The sequence below is a fragment of the Mesoplodon mirus genome (genome assembly GCF_964341445.2).
Source record: "Mesoplodon mirus genome assembly, chromosome: 10".
Taxonomy (NCBI): domain Eukaryota; kingdom Metazoa; phylum Chordata; class Mammalia; order Artiodactyla; family Ziphiidae; genus Mesoplodon; species Mesoplodon mirus.
The window spans coordinates 27,613,040-27,635,258 of NC_138986.1; the positions used below are offsets into that span (position 1 = coordinate 27,613,040).

At 38.6% G+C, this 22,219-nt stretch overlaps 1 protein-coding gene across 1 annotated transcript in view; it reads right to left on the reverse strand.

Annotated features, from left to right (window-relative positions):
* The window catches only part of PDE7B (phosphodiesterase 7B), a gene marked incomplete at both ends in the record, with an annotated part of 216,074 nt that extends 194,853 nt beyond the window's left edge, over nt 1-21,221 (reverse strand). Inside the window, one exon of the mRNA XM_082634096.1 lies at nt 21,140-21,221. Within this exon, the coding sequence (XP_082490222.1) occupies nt 21,140-21,221 (82 nt within the window). The remainder of the gene's footprint in view (nt 1-21,139) is intronic.
* Nucleotides 21,222-22,219: the final 998 nt, after the last annotated feature.

Genomic DNA, 22,219 nt, shown 5'->3' on the forward strand with positions numbered 1-22,219 from the left:
ATTCTGAGGCACTGGGGTTAGGACTTCAACATATGAATTTGGGGTGGGGGACACAATTCAGTACTGAACACCTGCCTCCTCAACGCATGTCTCTCTCGACCCTTCAACCTCCTGCTCCCATCTCAGTCAATGGCATCACCATTTATCCAGTTGCTTCGGCCAACGCTTCACAATTCTCTCTTTTCTTCTGTTTCCTACATCCCATTCACCAGTTAAGTTTTATCAGCTCAATCTTCAAAATACTGCCTGATTCCAAACTTCTCACTACCCCACTACAGCTTTCCTAGCCCAAACTACTAATCTGCTTGAACTAACGTCATCATTTGTTCCCAGCGGTCACATAGAATCTATTTTCTGCACAGAAGCAAGTGTGACCTCTTTAAAACACAGGTTATGTCATGCCACTCCCTGTTCAAAACACTGCATTTAGAATAAGATCTGAACTTTTTGTCATGGATGAAAGACCTGCTACGTAAAATGTGTTCCTGAGATCAGCACTATCAGTATCACTTGGGGGCTTGTCAGATACATGGAATCTTGGGCCCCGTTGAAGACTTACAGACACAAAACCAGCGTTTTAGCAAAACTCCCAGGCGATAGGTGTACTTTTTTTTTTTTTTTTTTTCGGTACGTGGGCCTCTCACTGCTGTGGCCTCTCCCGTTGTGGAGCACAGGCTCCGAACGTGCAGGCTCAGCGGCCATGGCTCACGGGCCCAGCCGCTCCGCGGCATGTGGGATCTTCCCAGACCAGGGCACGAACCCGTGTCCCCTGCATCGCAGGTGGACTCCCAACCACTGCGCCACCAGGGAAGCCCGATAGGTGTACATTTTAAAGTTTGAGAAGCACTGGCCTAGAGAAGCCTGCAGGATCTCCCATGTGTGTCTTCCAACTCAACTCCTTCCCACCACTCTTACTCCTGTTCTTCCCATTCCAGACTCCGGCCTCGCTGTTCCCACCCCTTCCTGGCTCCCTCTCTCTGCCTGGAATGCATTCTTAGAGACGACCCTATCTCCATCTCTCCTATCTCCAAGGCTACCTCCTCCATGTCACTCTGTCTCCTCCTTATCCTGCTTTGTTCTTCCTGCATAGTGTCTATCACTACCTGAAATTGAGTAAGTATGTGTTTACCTAATTTTTATTTATTTCCGTCAATCAAATGTAAACTTCACGAGGTCAGAGATCTGGCTTACTTTACTCATGGCTATTTTCTCCTAGGCAGAGAAGAATGGTTGGTACATCGTAGGTACTCAATAAACATTTGCTGAAACAATAAATATCTGGACTTTTGGTACAAGATAGGTCGTTGTTTTGGTGCTGATTCAATTAATTATTTTCTTTAGTAAACACTCAGCCTACTGTTGACTATAGCATGGCATTTTACCAATTTATCACTCTTCATAATTATCCCACTTGGGTTATTTTTCTTCTCTTCTCATCCCATCTCCCCTCCTTCCTCACTGGAAGAGCCATGGGGTTATTTTCCATTATACAGTACATTAAGAATGGCTGGGAGGGGGCCTCCCTGGTGGCGCAGTGGTTGAGAGTCCGCCTGCCGATGCAGGGGATACGGGTTCGTGCCCCGGTCTGGGAGGATCCCATATGCCGCGGAGCGGCTGGGCCCGTGAGCCATGGCCGCTGGGCCTGCGCATCCGGAGCCTGTGCTCCGCAACGGGAGAGGCCACAACAGTGAGAGGCCCGCATACCGCAAAAAAAAAAAAAAAAAAAAAAAGAATGGCTGGGAATGATAAAACAGGCAGCTTCTACTAAACTTTCCAAAACAACATGAAATAATATAGGCTTAATAATGATTTTATTGTACGGTAGTTACTGGCTAGAACTTCTGAACTTGAAGTTTTTGAAATCTAAGAAAATTTTAAAACTCCCATCTTACTATAAGACCTTGGCAGTAAACTCAGCACAGATGGTAGCAACGTTTCAAGCTTTGCTTACAAACGAGTGACCTTATCTTTTGATCTGTGAGACCCCTTTGCCCATTAATGAGCCAAGGAAGATTCCCAAATACAATTAAGTACCAGTGAGTTCTGATTACTTCTTCCTTACAGAGAAGATTCTTTTTAAAGCTATCCCTAGAAAAATACATATTTTAATACATGTATATGATGCGTAGGAAGAGGCCATTTTAAATTGAGATTCTTGAGTCATTTGTTTCAATATGAATTTAAATCTGCTTCGGTGTGGTCAAAAGCAGGCCTTTCTTCAAAAGCCACAGTATTCTTGCCAAGTCTTCTGAACAGAATATTTCTTCAGAAGTCACTGACTTTCTCTTTTCTCAACTACCTTGGCTTGGGGATTTGCAGTCTCAGAGGCCTTCAGGTCCAGCCCAAGTGGCCTTGGCTCTCTTTTGTTCTCACTTATGTCTTTTCTCACGTGATGTCTTGCTGTTGCCTCTTTATCCCAGTGTTCATTCTGCCAAAAGCTTTCCTACAGCATCAATGTATATTTTTGGAAACAGAGATAAGCCAAACCATTCAATTTAATACAAATTAAGCATCAGTGATTTTTAAAAAGGACAAATATGGACATAGACCCTAAAAAGTTAATCAGGAAATTTATTCCAGGGATATTTGCTGGCCAAGTCTGCTAGTGGCAGTGCCCGATGGCAGAAATGTTGTCACTTCTGATCCCAGATCACAGGTTTCAAGACTGTCTCCTTCAGATCATTGTCTCAGCTTTTTGAAAGGTGAAATATTGGTGATGGCAAGTCTGTTCAGTTAGTTCTCTTTCACTGAAGGTAAACTACAGCGAAAGCTAGTTCACTCAACTACCTTACCTGGGTCTAGACAATCGTTTTTTCCCATGTGCTTTACTCATACCACTTTATCTTCAAACTCATAAGCAATGTAGTCAAAGTAGGAGTTGGTTAGGGGGTTGTTCGGAACATTTGAAGGACAAGGCATTTGAGACAGAGAGACATTGTGACATAGTTCTTAGGGGAAGAGGCAGGACATGAAATCAGGTCTCTGGACTCTCAATTTAACACATCCATTAGAGTTTTCTGGGCCCATCAGTGCTTCACCAGGATTAGCATGAAACAACTCAGAGGGGATGGCCAGGTCCTGGGCTGATGTGTGTCCATGAATATCCACACATTTTTAAGAAAAATGCCACTGCAGGGAAGGGACCAATCGTGCCCCATTCTCTGCTACTACAGCCTTTAGCTTTAGAGCTGAAGGGGCGGGTGGTATAAATGCTAGAAAATAAGAAGGTTGGGGAAGGGGGACATCACTCTTTCTTCCTATCTCTGCTATGAAGCATTAGTTCTAGGATTACAGTAGTTGCTCAATTACTGTTGGCTAAACTGAACAGACAACTGTATATTGTGTTTTGGGACTCTTTCTCTGAGTTACGTTATATTGTTTTGTCTTAAGAAATTCTCACACATCTTTCTTTTGAGGTAAAATTCAAGTGAATGGGAGCGGAAGAATGATGGTATTCTCATTTTCTAACTGAATAAGTCAAAGAACACATTGGCATCTGTCCATGGCTCTCAGACAAAGTGGGCTTCAGAGAAGCCAAGTCCGTAACGACGTACTTCACCCTCCTTCTCAGGGCCCACGTTGCAACTCCAGGGGGCGCCATTCACATCCCAGTCTAGGTAAAGGGCACGGTGGGGCTTGTGGGTGCGCCGCCTTCCAAGAACCCGGTGTCTCCGCTCTTTGCCATAAGACTCTCGGGCCTTGCTTAACTCTGTTAGTATTTGTAGACACTTATTTTATTTTTTTTAGCTTTTATTTTTTTAGCATCTTGACTGGAGTATAATTGCTTTACAATGGTATGTTAGTTTCTGCTGTACAACAAAGTGAATCAGCTATATGTATACATATATCCCCATATCTCCTCCCTCTTGCATCTCCCTCCCACCCTCCCTATCCCACCCCTCTAGGTGGTCACAAGCACCGAGCTGATCTCCCTGTGCTATGCGGCTGCTTCCCACTAGCTATCTATTTTACATTTGGTAGTGTATATATGTCCATGCCACTCTCTCACTTCATCCCAGCTCACCCTTCCTCCTCCCTGTGTCCTCAAGTCCATTGTCTACATCTGCATCTTTATTCCTGTCCTACCCCTAGGTTCTTCAGAACCTTTTTTTTTTTTTTTTTTTAGATTCCATATATATGTGTTAGCATACGGTATTTGTTTTTCTCTCTCTGACTTACTTCACTCTGTGTGACAGACTCTAGGTCCATCCACCTCACTACAAATAACTCAATTTCGTTTCTTTCTATGGCTGAGTAATATTCCATCGTATATATGTGCCACATCTTCTTTATCCATTCATCTGTCGATGGACACTTAGGTAGCTTCTGTGTCCTGGCTATTGTAAATAGTGCTGCAATGAACATTGTGGTACATGACTCTTTGAATTATGAAAACACTTAAAGATAATAGAAAAAGGAGAGTTTTCTCTTTCCTTTGGTTTTTAATGAAACTGGTTTCCTGAGTAGACCATTAACTATGATTCCAAGCTACTATTTAGGAAAGTAAAGAGTCTAAGAGGGAAACGAAACAGAGATAGGTCCTTCCATTAAAAAAAAAAGCCACTCTAAAGACAAGTTAAATAAAGAAAGAACTCCCTTAAGGAGGGAAAATTTTCTAGAGATGAGACTGTCCATCACCTTTCTTTTCTAAATCCTAATCACTTTAAAGTGATAGTTCCTCTGGTTGAACTTTCTAAGTTAGATGAACATTAACCATTTCACATATCTGGAGCATGTATATAACATACAGTGTTAAATCTGTTCACCATTATTTTCCTAAATACATCCTTTCAAGTACCCATTTCAGGACAATGGGAATATACTTCTCCAAAACCATAATGCAAGCACTCTTTCCTTACTTTGTTATTTTTTAAAACGAACATAATATATCCAGTATTTTAAAACGGAAGTCAGCTCATCTGACACCAGTGCTCAAAAATTTCTGATGGTTCCTCCTCTCCAGCTGAATAAATCCAGAGGCCTCACAGTGACTCACAAGGACCTGGCTCCCGGGACCTCTCAGCTCCTCTTCCTCACCCCTGGGCCTCTGCACACGCCTCTCCCTCTGCTCATTGGGTTGTCCAGGCTGCCTGCTGCTTCAGGACACTCTTCTGCAGAGCCTGGCTATGCTCACCTCGGGGAAAGCTCTGGCAGCTCTAGTTAAAATCTGCACCACCGCTTCCACCCTTACCATCTTTACCCTACCCTTCATAGGCACCCTGCCTTATTTCTTCCTTAGTAGAATTTCTTCCATTGTCATCTTTAAAATTAAATATAAGATTTATATTATTTACAGCCCATCCCTTACCCTCATATCCTCCTAGAATCTAAGTTCTGTTAGGTAAGGAGTTTTGTCTGTTTTACTCACTGCTGTTTTTCTAGTGCACAGCAGAGTGTACACACTTGCTAGGTACTCAATACCTATTTTTGTTGGACAAATCAGCATGATCAGATTATACAGTTATACAATATTATGTTTTATAAACTCTGGATTAACCAGGTTCATATTATAAGCCAAATGTCACACAATTTTTTCTTCCCTAGTCATTAACTTATAAATGTAGATTAGAAATCTTTAGTAGAGTGCTACTGTTTAACTCTGCCCTTTGTCATGACAATGGTTATGGGTGCTATTTAGAAGCTGTGTATTTTTAGGGAAGTCACTGAATTTCCTTCCATTGGATGGTTTACTTTAAAAATGAACCCAGAAAGCCCTTTTTATTTGAAAAACAGATGGATTGCTAAAGGGGTCACAACACATTTTAAGTTGCCTGTGAGAAGACAGTAAATGATAGAGCCTGAACAAAGGCTCGCTTGTCTCTTAGTTCTCAGAAAAGCTTGACACCAAGGTCCTGTCCCTGGACAGTCTCTGAGAGCCTCTGCGGAGCTCGCCGATGCACCACTACACACTGCTTTCAGCCTCCCCCCATGTATTTTTACCCCTCTTTAATGTTTTTAAAGTTACCAGAAGCCCCCCTCCACACCCCCACCCCAGATATACGTAACTTCCGCCATAATCAATATCCCTCATAGAGGGGTACATTTGTTACAATCAATGAACCAACACTGACACACCATCATCACCCAAAGTTCCAAGTTTACATGAGATTCATTCTTAGTGTGGCACATTCTGACTTTGGACAAATTTATAATGACATGTATCCACCATTATACAGAGTATCTTCACTGCCCTAATGTCCCTCTTTTATGTTTATGTTTTTCTATTATAAGAGTAATACACACTTGACATACACACACACACACAAACACTTCCAAAAAATACAAATAAATAAAAGTAATACATGCTGATGGTAGGAAAGCTGTGAAATGCAGAAAAATATGATGAACCAAGTAAAGTTAACTTTTTTCCTCCCACTAAAAATTATACATGCACGTATGCAACCTTTCACATTTGGAAAACCACAGTATATATGTAGTTCTTTAAATAGCTTTACATCAGCAGAATCTTCCTTTTTTTGAGACAGACTTTAGGACACTCAGAGCCATTAAACATTTCTCCTTGTCTTTTCTCCAAATACTGCAAGTAAACTAACTGGTGGTGCAAAATAACTACCTACATACCTTTATTCCCTTAGACAAAAACCTTGTGGTTTTTGGGTCCCAGCTGAGAAGAAAGGAACAAAATAGAGATCTTGAACTTGGAAATGGGCAATTGCCTTTGTTCGTTTTTAGCCTAACGAATGCTGCACTCTCTTGAAATAACTGAAACACTCCTTGGTACCACCTCAAGGGGATCTCTGGGGTGAAGGCAGACTACGTGTGTGCATGTGTGCATGTGTTCCTGCATGCATGTGTATCTGTGTGTATGTTACATCTTATAATTCTGAGAACCTAAGGAAGTTCCACAATGTTTTGTTCTGCATTGTTCTATAGCATCTGTGCAATGAGCTCTCTCCCATCCCTGATGCAATGGGCTCTTTAGTGTGTTTGTTCTGGAAGGCTTCCATTTGCCACAGAACCACAAACCTCAGTTATTTGACTTTCATATTGTTTTGTGACTTCTGTGTTATTTCATGGGCTGTTTCAAGGGATGGCACTTTATTTTTTATTATTATTTAAAAAAATTTTTATTGGAGTATACTTGATTTACAATGTTGTGTTAGTTTCAGGTGTACAGCAAAGTGATTCAGTTATACATATACCTATATCCACTCTTTTTTAGATTCTTTTCCCATATACGCCATTACAGAGTATTGAGCAGAGTTCCCTGTGCTATACAGTAGGTTGAATGGCACTTTAATCTGTGACACAAGGCACAGGATTGCTGGGATGACATGCATTTTGCAAAGGGAATGGCTGATCTCAGAAAGTCCATTTGTTTGGGAGAAGGTGACTCTGTGAGAAAGAATTCAATAAAAGCCCAACTCATCTCCAAGATGCAGCAAATGGAGTAGTGGTTACCCCAAGGCACAGTTCATGTTACAAACACCTCTTCATCTATGTCTAGTTCACCACCAGAATAAGTTTGGCACTTGTCAGCTGTAGGTTTTAGTAAAGCAAACAACAATAAAAAACTATCTTTGTATCCTTAGAAATCAGAAAAACTGCCTAAAATCTCTCTTATTACAAAATGAATGCTTAATTTTTGTTGAACACTTGAAAAATATAGAGAGACAAAAAGAAGGGAATAAAAATCATCCATTATCTCAACATCCAGGTAGCCAAAAACACTTCTTGAGTATTGGGAAATTATAATTCTCTCTTGAGTATTGGGAAATTATAATTCTCTCATTTGACTCAATTCTGATATTGACCAATGGTGATCTTCCTATTTCCACCTGGACATACCCAATACTGAGAGAAACTCATAAAAAGAGCAAAATGAAAATGATTTGTTGCTTCATTACTAAAGCAAGTGTGAATAAAACCCACAAAAACAACATATGAGGGTTAAACTTAGAATCACTATGGCTATGTGATTTCATAGTGAGGGACTAGCCTCTTGAATTTTCAGAATTAGATGCCTTAATTATAATTTTCTAGTATAACTTCTATTTTATAACTTTAGATCTGTAAAAATGATAGTAGTGTATTTTTATTTTATTTTTTATTTTTGCAGTACGCGGGCCTCTCACTGTCGTGGCCTCTCCCATTGCGGAGCACAGGCTCCGGACGCGCAGGCCCAGCGGCCATGGCTCACGGGCCTAGCTGCTCCACGGCATGTGGGATCTTCCCGGACCGGGGCACGAACCCGTGTCCCCTGCATCGGCAGGCGGACTCTCAACCACTGCGCCACCAGGGAAGCCCTAGTTGTGTATTTTTTAGTAAAAGGGAAAAAAGGAAATTATTTATCTCAACAAAAAAGAGTTTTTATTTATGAACTGGGGTTTTGCTGTGGTGGGGAAGGACTTATTAGGATCATTTGTGGGATATTTAATTCCAAGTGGTCAACAAAGAATAACTGTTTGTTTGATTTAAGCAACAAACTCCATCATCTCATTAATGTTCATTGATAATCAAAAAATTAAATATACCTGTTTTATTACTACTATTATCAACATGATGATTTGTTTACATAAATGCTAATCGTGATCTTCATTAAAGGCTATTACATGAAATGTTGTTTGTATTGAGTTGAACGATGATTTATGCATTCTAACTTTTGCTCAATGATAATTATCGAGTGTTAAATTGTTTATGGGACTTTCATACACAGCTGGTGGGAGGGTAAGTGGGTACAGCCACTTTGGAAAACTGTTTGGCAGAATCAGTCTAAGTTGAATATGGACATGCCCTATGACCCAACAGTTGCAATTCTAGGTAAGTACTCAAGAGACAATGTGTAATTTTGTGCACAAAAAGACTTGTACAAGAATGTTCACAGCAATATTATTTGTAACAGTCCAAAACTAGGGAGAGCCAAATGTTCATTACCACTAGCATTAATAAATAGTCACATGCACATACACACACATAAACTGGAACAGTCTACAGCTGTGGTCAGAAATCATTTTCTGTAATATGTTAGACTATGGAAATCATATGGTCTCTAACACAGCTACTCAACTCTACCAATGCAGTGCAAAAACAGCCTTAGACAATATATAAATGAATGGCAATGGTTATATTCTAATAAAACTTTATTTACAGAAACAAGCGACAGGCCAATTTTAGCCCATAGGTCATTATTTGCTGATTTCTATTCTGTAACAAAAAAAAAACAGAGAAAGAATGAACTATAACTGTGTGCAACAGCATGGATGAATCTCATAGACAATGCTGAGTTAAAGAAGGTAGACAGAAAAATATATATACTTTTGATTCCATGTATAAAAATTTCAAAGTTAGGGAATAGTGATAGAAGCCAGTGAATTAGTATGGATCTTTGGGAGGTGATGTCTGGGAGGAGGTATGTGTGAAGCTGTCTAAACTGATCTGTGTGGTTTTACATGCATGTGTTAACTCTGCAAGAATTAATGAGGTGTACACCTAAAAATTGGATATTTATCATAATTTAAGCTATATTGCAATAAAATAAGAAAAAATTTTCTATCTAAATATATCAGTAGCTAAACAAACTAATAGCAGGGGAGTTAGAAGTGCCAATAAATATGCAAGCTACAATTTCAATTGTTGAGGGATATCAGGCTATTGATAAATATGAGCTTGGACACATGTACACATATTAGTTCATACATACCAATGTTAAATACATTAATTGAAAACTTGCTCTTTTAAAGATGCTAATGCATCTTCCAAGAAGTTCTCCCTAAAAGAAAGTAAAGAAAATTGACACGTATAGTCAAACTTTCTTTTTTTTAAAAAAATCAGACACTTCTCCGTTTCCAACAGTACAATTGCTACAGGGAAAAAATTCTTTATTTATTGTAATGGCCTAAAATTTACACAACTCTGTGTGGTTACAAGTCTGAGCCCTGACCCTGAACTTCTGGAGTCTAGGCAGGCGGATTAGGTTTTGAGAAATGACTGGCTCCTTCTCCTACTTGACACTCAAAGCTGCTTTCAATCTTAATCGCCTATGAAAGCAACATCTGAAAAAACTAAGCTCCTTCAAATATTGAGAGATTTGCTTTAGCCTCTGTGATGACCAAGTTCCAAATGTCTTTGCTAAATTACCCACAACGTGATCATAGTCATTCATATACTGCTTCTCAGAATCATCTTGGCACTTCATTATCGACCATGTTGTACGCATGATCCATGAAAGAAGACTCCTTGACACAAAAAGTGAAACAGCAGACAGAGGACAGTACCTTTTCCCACTGACTGCTTGGTAGAATCAATTATTAACAAACCTGTTTTATAAAGAAAGTAGTAATTCAGGAAAAGATGTTGTACTTTTCCTGAGAAAATGTATTTTTGAATTCAATATCTGCTTCCAAAATGTTCAACTACATTTTCCCAAGTATTTGATTTTCTAAAAGAAGACAAAATATTGAAATGCATTCTCTTGACACTGCAATATAATTTTATGGTTTAAAAATTTTTTTCCAGCTCTACTGAGGTACAATTTAAAGAATGTATATATTTAGGTTGCACAATGTAATCTGTTAAATATTTATGACCTGATGGTTTAACATATACGTATATAGTGAAATGATTACTACAGTGAAGTTAATTAGCACATTCATCACTTCACATAGTTACCATTTTTCTTTTGTGGTAAGAATACAAGATTTGCTGTCTTAGGAAATTTCAAGTACACAGTAGTCTTATTAACTATACTCACTATGCTGTACATTAGAACACTGTAACTTATTGATCTCATAACTAGAAGTTTGTAGTGATGGAAGAAATTTTCACATATTGAGGCATGGGGAAGTCATTCTGGCTTATACATGATATAATTTGAACTTTTGGCTAACCAAAACAGCCTGTTTGTGGCCTATTAAACATGCATTGTGCATCTGTTTGAACCATTAAAGAAAAGAATGCATTTAAAAATCAAAATGGAGTAACTGTGGTTCAGGCACCCAAAATGGAAGTAGGTGGCCATGGTGGATGTGGTTTCAGACACACTCCTGTATTACTGAGAACTTGAATATTTTGAACTGTATCAGACTCAAGGACATCACCAGCTGTTCTCAAAACAATATCTGCTAGCAGATGCCAGCTGCAACCTCATAGTCTCAAGGTCTACCCTTGTAACTATGCAATCATTTCCAACCCCAATCCTTGCTTAATAAGCACTCTTACTTCTTGCCAGCTCCAATCCTAATTCTTGACAAATGACTTATATAATTTTGTGGGTTTTACCTTTATAATCTCCCCCGCATTTTGTAGTCTAGCAGAACACAATTCAAGTACTTCTTGAATCTGTGCAATATGATTTTAGAAAGAAGCTTGGTATGGGAAATATTTTTATAAACTTACTATACATATTGCAGAAACTCTCAGATTTGTAGTTTATGATGATCACTGAACAATGAAGATACTCATGTTCTCCAACCTTATGGAATTCTATATCCTACTAACATTTCTGGCATTATTTTCTTATACTTATGAATGTGAGGGTCTCTTTCGGAATGAAGTTTTCTGCTGTGCCAAATAGAATTAGAACCCTCAGAGTCCAGAATTTAGTTAAAGATAAAATGAAAATATACAAGATTTCATAATGTTAACTACCTCGTTAGGTTACACGCCATAAAACATTTTAAATGTTGACTATACAACAAATGTAGTAAATGCATATGTGGTTGACTACCCAAACGTAGGCAAAAGCAAATTCTTTGCATTTGCTTATTGTTATATATAACATACCTTTACATTTGCCTTTAAGATTTTTGCAGTAAAAAAATCAGTAATTAATTTTGATAGTGTCCAAGCTAGCTTCACAAAAGTTGAAAATTTGCATTTATCTGTCAGTGTAAAAGCTTTGGGCTTATGGAAACTGAGCTTTCTTTACCACCAGTTAGCTGTCTCGTTGGAACTGATATCCTGGCAAGTTAATAAAATATCTTTTGACATTTAGATATGACAAAATCTTATAGCTCAAAGACAGCAATTGATATAATGGGAGCAAACATTTATTTCATCTAAAATTATCTTTTGGTATATCTTTTATAATATATATTACATTGTCTCATTCTTTGAAAATTTCTATATTTGTGAATGTTTATAATCTATATACATCAGAAAATATTATATGCTACAGCTGGCAAGGCAGGTGGTTTGAGATTGACAAGTTGGGACCTCTTAAGCCATGCTGAATAGCTAGCTATCATGAATAATTTGTCTGTTAAAAAGATTTAAATATTACAGTGAAATACAATTATAATCTGTAGTCCTTCCAGCAAAAAGCCCAACATTGTTTCTGGGTCAAAACAGAGGTAACATTGTCTCTGGAACATTATAAAAAATGCAGTTTGATGTATACAAGGATTCCTAGGGGGACTCATCCTGAGAGCAAAAAGCCTTTGAATGAAATTTGTGAGAGGGGAAAGTGAGCCGGAGAAGGAGCAGCTGAGGAGGAAGAGGGAGCTTGGATGTGATTGGCCAGGGGTGGGCCCAGCTCAGGAGACACTGGTACTGTCAGAGCTCAAATGGCTTAGCACCTTTGGTCTCCTTGACAACTGGGAAGTACAGGTGGAGGCCTCCCCTTTACGGCAGACAAGTCAGAAGAGAGAGTTCTTGACGCACCACGAGGTCAGAGGAGGACTTAAGAGGAGAATACAGAACGTTACACTTTTCTTCTATCTTCCTTCTGAACTTTTTGGGTGCTTTTTTTGAGTTTTAGGCCAATTCTGCGTGCTAGGGACACAAAGATATTTAAATAAAATGGACACCTGCTCCCTTGAAATATGCAGGCTAGATGGAGGAGTGGAGAAATAATTCAATATTTGCAGTATGAGAGAGAGGGTCTTGTGAATTAGGGTCAAGGAAGGCAGCCCCCTGACCATTGCAGGAGAAGCAGGCATCTAAAGGAGAAAAGGGTAGGGTGTCCGTGAACAGGGAGCAATTACTTTCTGAAATGCGTGTTGGAATACATAGCTTGTGTTTTACATTTTATTTTTAGTGAGTGGACATTAGTTCATAAATTCTAACCTTAGAACTGCTTCAAATAATTACCCATTTACCCCTCTTGAGTCGGTTCTGTCTCATTTCCTTCATTAATTTCAGACCTTCACCTACCACTTTCTGCTTGCCTCCGCTACTCTCCTTACTCTCCTCAGAATATCATGCTTTCTTCTTAGAAAGAAGGGAAACAGTTAGATGGATTAGTCTCAGTTTCTGCCCTCAGATATGTGTCACCCTGAGAGATGTGTCTCTATCCTTACACTTCCTTGTCCACCATCACCACCTTTTCCTGGTCACAGTGTGAGGGGGGTTTAAGGCTCACAATTACTCTCTTTCTCTTCAGAAATATCCAACCACTTCCTCTACTTGCTCTTTCCTCTCTGCATCAAAATATCCTCAAACCTTTCCCATCTTGAGAACTCCTTCCAGGCACTGTCAGATTACCCACCTTCCTTTCTAAGACAAATTTCCTGAGAGAGTAGCACCCCTCCTCGGTTCTCTTTATTTAGCTCCATGCTATCCTCCTGACCCTTCGCCCTTCCACTAGTTATGCTTTTGCTGATATTATATTACCTTCAGGTTGCTCAGTCCAAGAACACCTTTTAGGCTTGATCTCATTTGACCTCTATGGTATTTCACATTTTTAGCATGACCTTCCTTTGAAAGTCTTTCCTCTTGACCAAGATGATAGCATTCTGTTTTTCCTTCTGTTTCTCTTAATCTTAATCTCCTACCTATTTAGGCTTCTTTAGACTCCTCTTGAACCTGCCCAACTCTCTAGTGATGCTTCCAGGTGTTCTAAGGTGCATCTCCATCTCACTCCTCGCCTTCCCCAGGGTGTCATCATCGTTGATATGTAGTCACCACTGCCTACCAGCAGATCACTCTCCTGAGCTCCAGACTCCCTTCTGCACCTGAGAAGTCCTTGGGCATCTCAGTGTATTGTGCCCAAATTTAACTCATCATTTCCCCCAATTGCAAATCTGATTCTCGAATACTCTCCACTGGGAGTAGGTGGGGGGAAACACACCTCTATCTGTTCTCTATCTACTTAGCTGTATTTCCTACTTTCACTCCATTGTAAAGTCCTGTCATCCTCTTTCAAAGTCTGCTGAATCTCATACCTTCTGTCCTCCCTGACATTGTCTTAGTTCAGGCACAGACTCATCATTTCTTTCCTAATTATTGCTGCAGTTCCTTAAGCTGGTTTCTTTCTTCAGTCTTGTCCTCCTCCAGTGCATTCTCTATTCTGACCAGGTGAGCCCTCTAAAACCTGTATTTCACATTGTAGCTCCCCTGCTTAAACATCCCCTAAATGGTCTTTACCCTGTTATAAGACCCCTTATAATCTGCCCCACCTTCCTCTCCACACTGATTATCTTATCATTTCTTTCCTCTTATTCTGTTCTCCAGGTATACTGACTTCCAGTTTCTCTAACTGGTCACATTAAACATCCTGTACCTGCTGCTCCTGTTACCTAGAATTGCCAATGCCTTTCACAGCAGGCTGCCCTCTTCCAGCCTCACAGGGCTGTGAGCTGCTTCTCTTTGACACTCAGCTCCTTATCACCACTTGCACAGACCTGTCCTGACACCCTTCTCCCTCCCATAACACCCTGGCCCATCCTTTTATGGTTTCTCATGCTATGTTGTCATTGCCTGTGTCGTTGTCCATGACCCACTGGATTGGGAGCTTCCTGAGGGTAGGAACCAGAACTTCAATGTCTTCACATCCCTACGCTGGCACACAGTATGTACCTATAAATGTTGGTTGGTTGAATAATTTTTTTGAAGTGTAGCTTTGTGCAAAGGATGATAGGTCTCATTTTCTCTTCCTTCAGACCGAAAATGAAGCTACTACAAGACTGGCACATTTATAGTTTTGGGGTTTGATAACTTCAGTTCTGATAGTTTGACCTTTGCTTGTGTTGTTGTTCTGCAGCTAGCTCTTATCTGAGTTCTGGTTTTCAGCTGCAAACAAAAGTGTGGTGTTTGGTTGCTGTGGAAATGCTGCCACATTCCAAAAAACAACTGTGAAACTAGCAAACTTATTTTCCTTATGCAAGACAATATTGATTTCCAAATAAAAATTTTTGAAAGGTAGCAAGAGAATGTAAAAGCCTTTTAAACAATAAACCTCAGGGTGAAATAATACTTTGTATGTTCTTGTAAATATAGAGAAGACGAAATAATAATTCTCCTCCTGTTTTCCTAACCCAGTGTTCCAGCTGCAGAATAAAGGGTGGTGACAGGGATTCTACTTAGCTCACTATTACTCAACTTTCAGAGTAACACTAGTAGAGGGGTAGGCATAGAGTAGTGCTCAAGAAATAATTGATAATCACCTATATTTTAAGGATATGTTCTAATTGTCTATTTGTAGAGAACTATGTATTTCTCATCCTGTAACCCAGAGTAGTATGCTTGGGAAACTCCCACTTAGTTCAAATAGGAGCTGACCCATTCCTTGGCTGAGTTAGCAGAGGGTTTTAAATGCTATACCTATCAGTCTTTGGCACTTCTGGGCCATGCTTTACAGACAATTGTGCTGTTTTGACAAATGCATCAGCATGTATCTCTTCAGCAAATATTAAGCTCCAGTGAGGGGCTAGGTGGCTGGACCCTCTTCCAGATGCTGGACTCTTAGCAGTAAATACACTAATTCCTTGTTTTCATGATATTTACATTTACATTCTGTATATATGGGTGTGTGGTGCAGTGAGACTGGGAGAGAGCGATGAACAAACGAATATAAAATACATCATTTGGTGATGAGTGCATTGAAAAGTTAAACAAGGCCGGGACCTGGGTGAGAGATGAGGATAACGCCGTCTCTGCCCTCCCTCGGGAATGTCCAAGTTTCAATTTGTTCTCTTTTAGAGTTAGAAAATATCATCCTTGGACACGCATATAGGAGTGAAATGATGTACTCACATGATAAGAATGAAGTGCTTCGTAAGTGTAAGACAAAATTAATTAGTGGGAATGTAAATTGATACAGCCACTATGGAGAACAGATGGAGGTTCCTTAAAAAACTAAAAAAAGAACTACCATGTGACCTAGCAATCCCATTCCTGGGCATATACCTGGAGAAAACCATAATTCCAAAAGATACATGCGCCACAATGTTTACTGCAGCACCATTTACAATAGCCAGGACATGGAAGCAAACTAAATGTCCATCAACAGAGGAATGGATAAAGAAGATGTGGTACATATATACAATGGAGTATTACTCAGCCATAAGAAGGAATGAAATTGTGCCATTTGCAGAGATGTGGATAGAACTAGAGACTGTCATACAGAATGAAGTAGTCAGAAAAAGAAAAACAAATATCATATATTAATGCATATATCTGGAATCTAGAAAAATGATACAGATGAACCTATCTGCAAAGCAGAAATAAAGACACGGACATAGGGAGCAAACGTATGGACACCAAGTGGGGAAAGGGGGCAGTGGGATGAATTGGGAGATTGGGATTGACATATATACACTACTATGTATACAATAGATAACTAATGAGAACCTACTGTACAGCACAGGGAACTCTACTCAATGCTCTGTGGTGATCTAAATGGGAAGGTAATCCAAAAAGGAGGGGATATATGTATACGTATAGCTGATTCACTTTGCTGTACAACAGAAACTAACAGAACATCGTAAAGCAACTGTACTCCAATAGAAATTTTTAAAAATTAATTCAAATTCCCAAGGCATTTTAATCTCAGTAAATCAAAGTTAAGCAACTTGAAAGCTTTTGTCTTTGAACATAGACCTTCACTTTTATAAAGTGCACATAAAATAGTTCTTACAATAATCTTTCTTTAATAACCTATGATGATAATATGCTTATTTCTAGATTGCAAACATGTACTTGAAAATATCTATTCACTTGAAGCAAACTGAAACAGTTTAATATTGAAAGTATATCAAAGCTGTCAGTTTGCATAAAAAATACTACTAATATTAAATTAAATGCAAGAACTTAGAACATTTTCATTATTAGTATCAATAAAATATTATTTATATTTCTAGGACTTCTAACAGTTTACTGAATACTTTAATATTTGTTGCATTATCTGATCAACAAACCTAATAAGGTAGATAATAATATTGTTATTATTACTTCTTATTCCACTTTAGGGAGGAATAAACTGAGATCTATAACTCTTAAGTGACTTTCCTATGACCACACAGGTTTTAGCTGGTCCAGATATCTAAATGCCCTGTTCTTTCCACTATGCCACCAAAGTAGTGACCTATTTTGATAACAGATATTATTTTGCCTTAAAACAGACTGTGTATTAATTTCTAAGAAAAAATGTATAGACCTCAAAATTGTCCACATACAAAAATCACAGGCAGATGCCAGTGATAAGAGCAAAATTTTAAAATAAAAAAACTCCCAATTTTATTAGATGAAAAAGTGAAAAAATATCAATTTCTTTCCAGTATAAAAGATGACAATATTGTACTTCTTAAATAAAATACTATGATATCTGATATCAAAGAGAAAAGAAAAAAGTAATATTCACTAAAATAATCAAGCCTAGAATTCAGGCCATCAGTTTCAAATATACATTGGGTTAAAATTATTTAATTTCACAAGTATTTGGTGAACAGCTATACTCAATACTGCCCCGCAGAAACTAGTTTATAGAATATTCTATAGTACCGTCTATCTAAATTAAAAAATGCTCTCTAACTGACTAAATAAAAGAGACCAGAACGCTCTTTCATTTGGTACTTATGTCCTTTTTATAGCCAGTGGTAACAGTCAAACTGTCTATAATAAGGCCTCAAATTCCTTTCCAGTTTATCCTTTTATACTCCTTGTGGCCTGAAACACTTACTTCTTTCTCCACTCCTCAGTTTTCCTGTATTTGGGCTTTTAAAAATGGTCATGTATCTACCTAGAATGCCACCTCTTTCTTGGTCTTTGCATATCAATCCACATGTCTTCATATCCCAGTTGTACGTACTCTTTTCATCTTCTGAAGTTCCAACACACGTTATTTCTTTTCTCTCATTTGTCACTCTCAAGCTAGCATTGCAGATTTTGGGGTTTGGGGCTTGAATCTCTGCCTGGAATGTAAACCCTTTGAGTGCAGGGCCTGTGCTCCACTGGTCTTTGCATTCCCAGTGCCTAGCATAGAACCTTGCATATAGTAGATGCTCAATGAATATCCTTTGAATGAATATTAGATGATGCCTTTGAGGTATGACAAAATTTTGAAGAACATATTTAATATTTTTTAAAATTGCTCTCGCATTTGCATAGTTTTGTCTTTTCAATTGCTTTTCTAAACACTGTTAATGTCATAAATAATTTACTATTTGTTTGTTTACTATTGTTTATCATCAATCTGCTTATTTTCAGTTTATTATTTATTTATTACTTTATTGATGCATAAACCATATCTAGGGCATCACAGCAGGCAACGTCTCCACACAGAACATCACATTCTGTATTACCAGGACAACCCCTGGGCTGGAAGGGACAGACACTTTTATTACCACTTTGCAGAAAAAACTATAAATTGAAGTCTGAAAGATGAAGCAACTTCTGAAAGTACACAGTTAATTTTTCAGAGGTTGGACTACAAAGCAAGTCTCTCTGTGCTCATGTTAGATGTTAATAAAATATTGATCTTATGGTATTCTATTCCTTTGAAAACTGATGATCTCTTGAAATGATTTATAAAAAATTTCAACCTGAAACCTGACAATATGAACACCCCTTTCTAAGCCATGGCAGATAAGAAAGCACGACCTTACATTCTAATGATATGACACCAATCAGCACGAAAGGAATCACACACGAAACAAAAGCAGGGCCACTGAAAATGTCAAACTGTAAAATTACAAGGGAAAGAAGGGCACCAAGTCTGATCGGGAACTCTTTTTTTTTTTTTTTTGCTGTATGCGGGCCTCTCCCTGCTGTGGACTCTCCCTTTGCGGAGCACAGGCTCCGGACGCGCAGGCTCAGCGGCCATGGCTCACGGGCCCAGCCGCTCCGCAGCATGTGGGATCTTCCCGAACTGGGGCACGAACCCGTGTCCCCTGCATCGGCAGGCGGACTCTCAACCACTGCGCCACCAGGGAAGCCCAGAAACTCTTTTTAGAAAGTTTCTTTTCCCAGGATTTAGAATCTCCCAGACAGAAGGTAGCAAATGAACTAAGTGAATTAACATCGATCATTTTAGGCAGTTTCTTTAAATACTCTTGGCTCTTTGTACCCATCAGTTTCATTATACTTTGAAAAATAAAATCCATTTTAGGAATTGGCCACACCTCATAGGTTCATTGTGGAATGAGAGATAATTTCTCTTCCACTTCCTTCTTCCCTTGGTTATCAATTCATTACACCTACTTAAGGTACACATCTTACTATACAGGTGTGTACCCTTCGATATAGTTCTGTAAACTCTGAGGTCTACCTTAATTTGAGAGAGATCTTATGGCTAAATTGAGAAAAAGGAGGGGGATGGGAGTTAGCAGTGTTGAACTCCTTAAGGGTGAAGGAAAACAAAGCAGCACTTATTACACTTTGGTACTTTTAACATCGTCTACATTGTACCCTCTAACAGAATTTTAAGGAATACATAGTAAATACTCAGTGTAGCCAGCTCTGCAGTACATCTTTACTTACCTTCATATCCAACACGAACTATTCCCCTGAACACAGAAATGATTGCCTGTAAGGCCCACATATGACAATAGTTTGCTCTCACTTAAAATTGCTTTGAATTCAGTACTTCAGAGTAACTTCAGGTGAATTTTACACTTATGTCTCATTGAATGTAATGAGCCAGAAGTATGAGTTTAATGAGGATGACTTGTTCATGGATGTCATGAGGTAAACAACTCAAAGCATAAAAATTGTATTTTTCAGAAAGATCTGGGGAGACACCGGGGGGACAGAAGACAACTGCAAATGGTGTGCCTGGCTAGTGACCCTCTTCCCTATTCCATCTCAATTGTGCTGAAGCACAGCTGGGGCCAAGGCAGGGGCCCCAAACCTGGTGTGTGAGTGGGTAGACAGGGAATGCCGGAGGGGGTGAACCAAGGACTTGACACTTCAAAGCTCTGAATGTCTTAGGTTGGCCTCCATTATCTTGATTATCTTGAATTATAAATTACCAAGACGTTCCCCTGCCTCTATCTTGCTGTCTGCTTTTGAGCCATCTTACCAATAACCTAGGCTGCCAACATATGAGGCAGCCAGAGAAAATGGAAGGAGCTAAAATGAATAATTTTTTTCTTTGCTATAAGTATGGTTCAAAAGTTGGAATGGATTAGGGTGAAGTTTTGGTGAAAGTCAAATTTAAGGATTATTTTTATTTATTCATGCTACTGTTTTGTTCTATTACTATAATTACTTAATTAAAAGTTCATTGGACATAGTTTAGTGGCTCAAATAAGATCTAAACACTAGACCTAAATTTTTACAGATTAGAAACTTTCATATCATGATTTGGCTCATTTCTCATTTTGAGGTTAAGTGCATCACTTATATTCTCTGTACTAGTTTTCTACTCTACAAAATGAGGAAAATATAACAACTTCATCTTTTAACGGAATATTATATATTAAAAAGTTTGTGAAAGGCACTGATGATATATCATCCCACAAGAACAAATGATTATTCATTATAATGCTGCAATTTTTATTACAAATGCAGTGTGGGTAACTGTTATGCTGACTTCAGTTTAGTTCACATGTATATTCCTCCCAGGCATTGTAAGTAATGGCTTTGTGCTGTGGTGTAAATACTTAACAGTTTACTTGCCTAGCATATGATCTCTAGTTTAGGAATTACAATGTGATTCTTCTTACTTTTTCATCACAGTTGCCTGAATACAAAGCACCCAATACTATGTGATGTTGATGATCCAAGAAAAAATTTGAAAGACTCAGAAGCATGGTTCCTGACTTACTGACAGTTATTAAAATCAAACCCTTTATCATCAAGTGTTCCACATATAAATGTGTTATAGCTGTCTATAAACCTATAAAATAGCCTATTAGCCTCTGCAATATGGAACAAGAGACAATCAGTAAGGCAACAGAACAACAGTAAGCTCACATGACATCAGCATACTTAATAGATTTTAAATGAGAAGACTTCTTACCTAGCATGCAAACACATTTGACATTCTGATCAGGGTTTTCAAACAAGATTTCGCCACACCTCTGAAATAGAAAGAAAGTCATCATTATTTTAAGATTTCCTATCAGGGTTCCCAAGGCAACATGTCCATGCAACCTGACATCACCATGATATTATTCTGCTCTTCATGTTTTCTTTAATTGCCTGAGTCTAGGGACTTATGTCATGAGCAGTGATTTTCCTTGTAGTAAAATATCTGAGAGGTAAATTGGGGACAGACTGTTGCTGCATGCCTCATGCCCTGGCCTCAAGCTGACTCTGTGTGCTCCTATGAGAGGTCATGGCCAGAGACGCACCCAGTGTCGAACAGTTTCTATTTCGATAGACGATACACAGTCTATTAGATCTAGTAATCTGAGGTTAATCACTCTCAGAATTGGCTCTTACTCAGTACTGAAATTATCCTAAGCTACTTACTCTGCAATCAAGCAGACATTTTCAAGTACAAACCTAGGTGGCCTACACTTAACTCTCTGAACCTGGGAACTCTGAACTCTCTGCACAAATAAGGAAATGATGAAAAAGTAGCATTCATAATCCTTTTCCAGAAGCATCGACTCATGGAAATATCAACTTTCTTATCTACATCTCAGTTTTAACTTGCTTGTTAACATTTCTGTACAGGGCAAACTCCAGAGATACAATCAGTTATTTAAGAATAGACCACATTTATGTATATGATTGACAAATGGTTAGTACCTGAATGTATAAATAAATCCTCCAAATCAATAAGAAAATAACAAATAATCCAATGGAAAAGTGGATAAAGGACATAAGCAATTCATGGAAGAGGAAATCTGAATGGTCACTAACAGAGAGAATATATTCAACCATACTAATAATCAGGAACCAGCAAATAAAAGATAAAATGATGCCTATTTTGAGCCCATTGATTTGGCAAAACTTAGAAATCTGGCAAAAACAAGTTTATCAAAAATGTAAAGAAATGGATCTTCTCACACACTGTGGGCTGCAGTATAAAATGATGGAACCACTTTGGAGAAAAACTGGCAAAATCTTACTAGATTTCTACTTATTACTT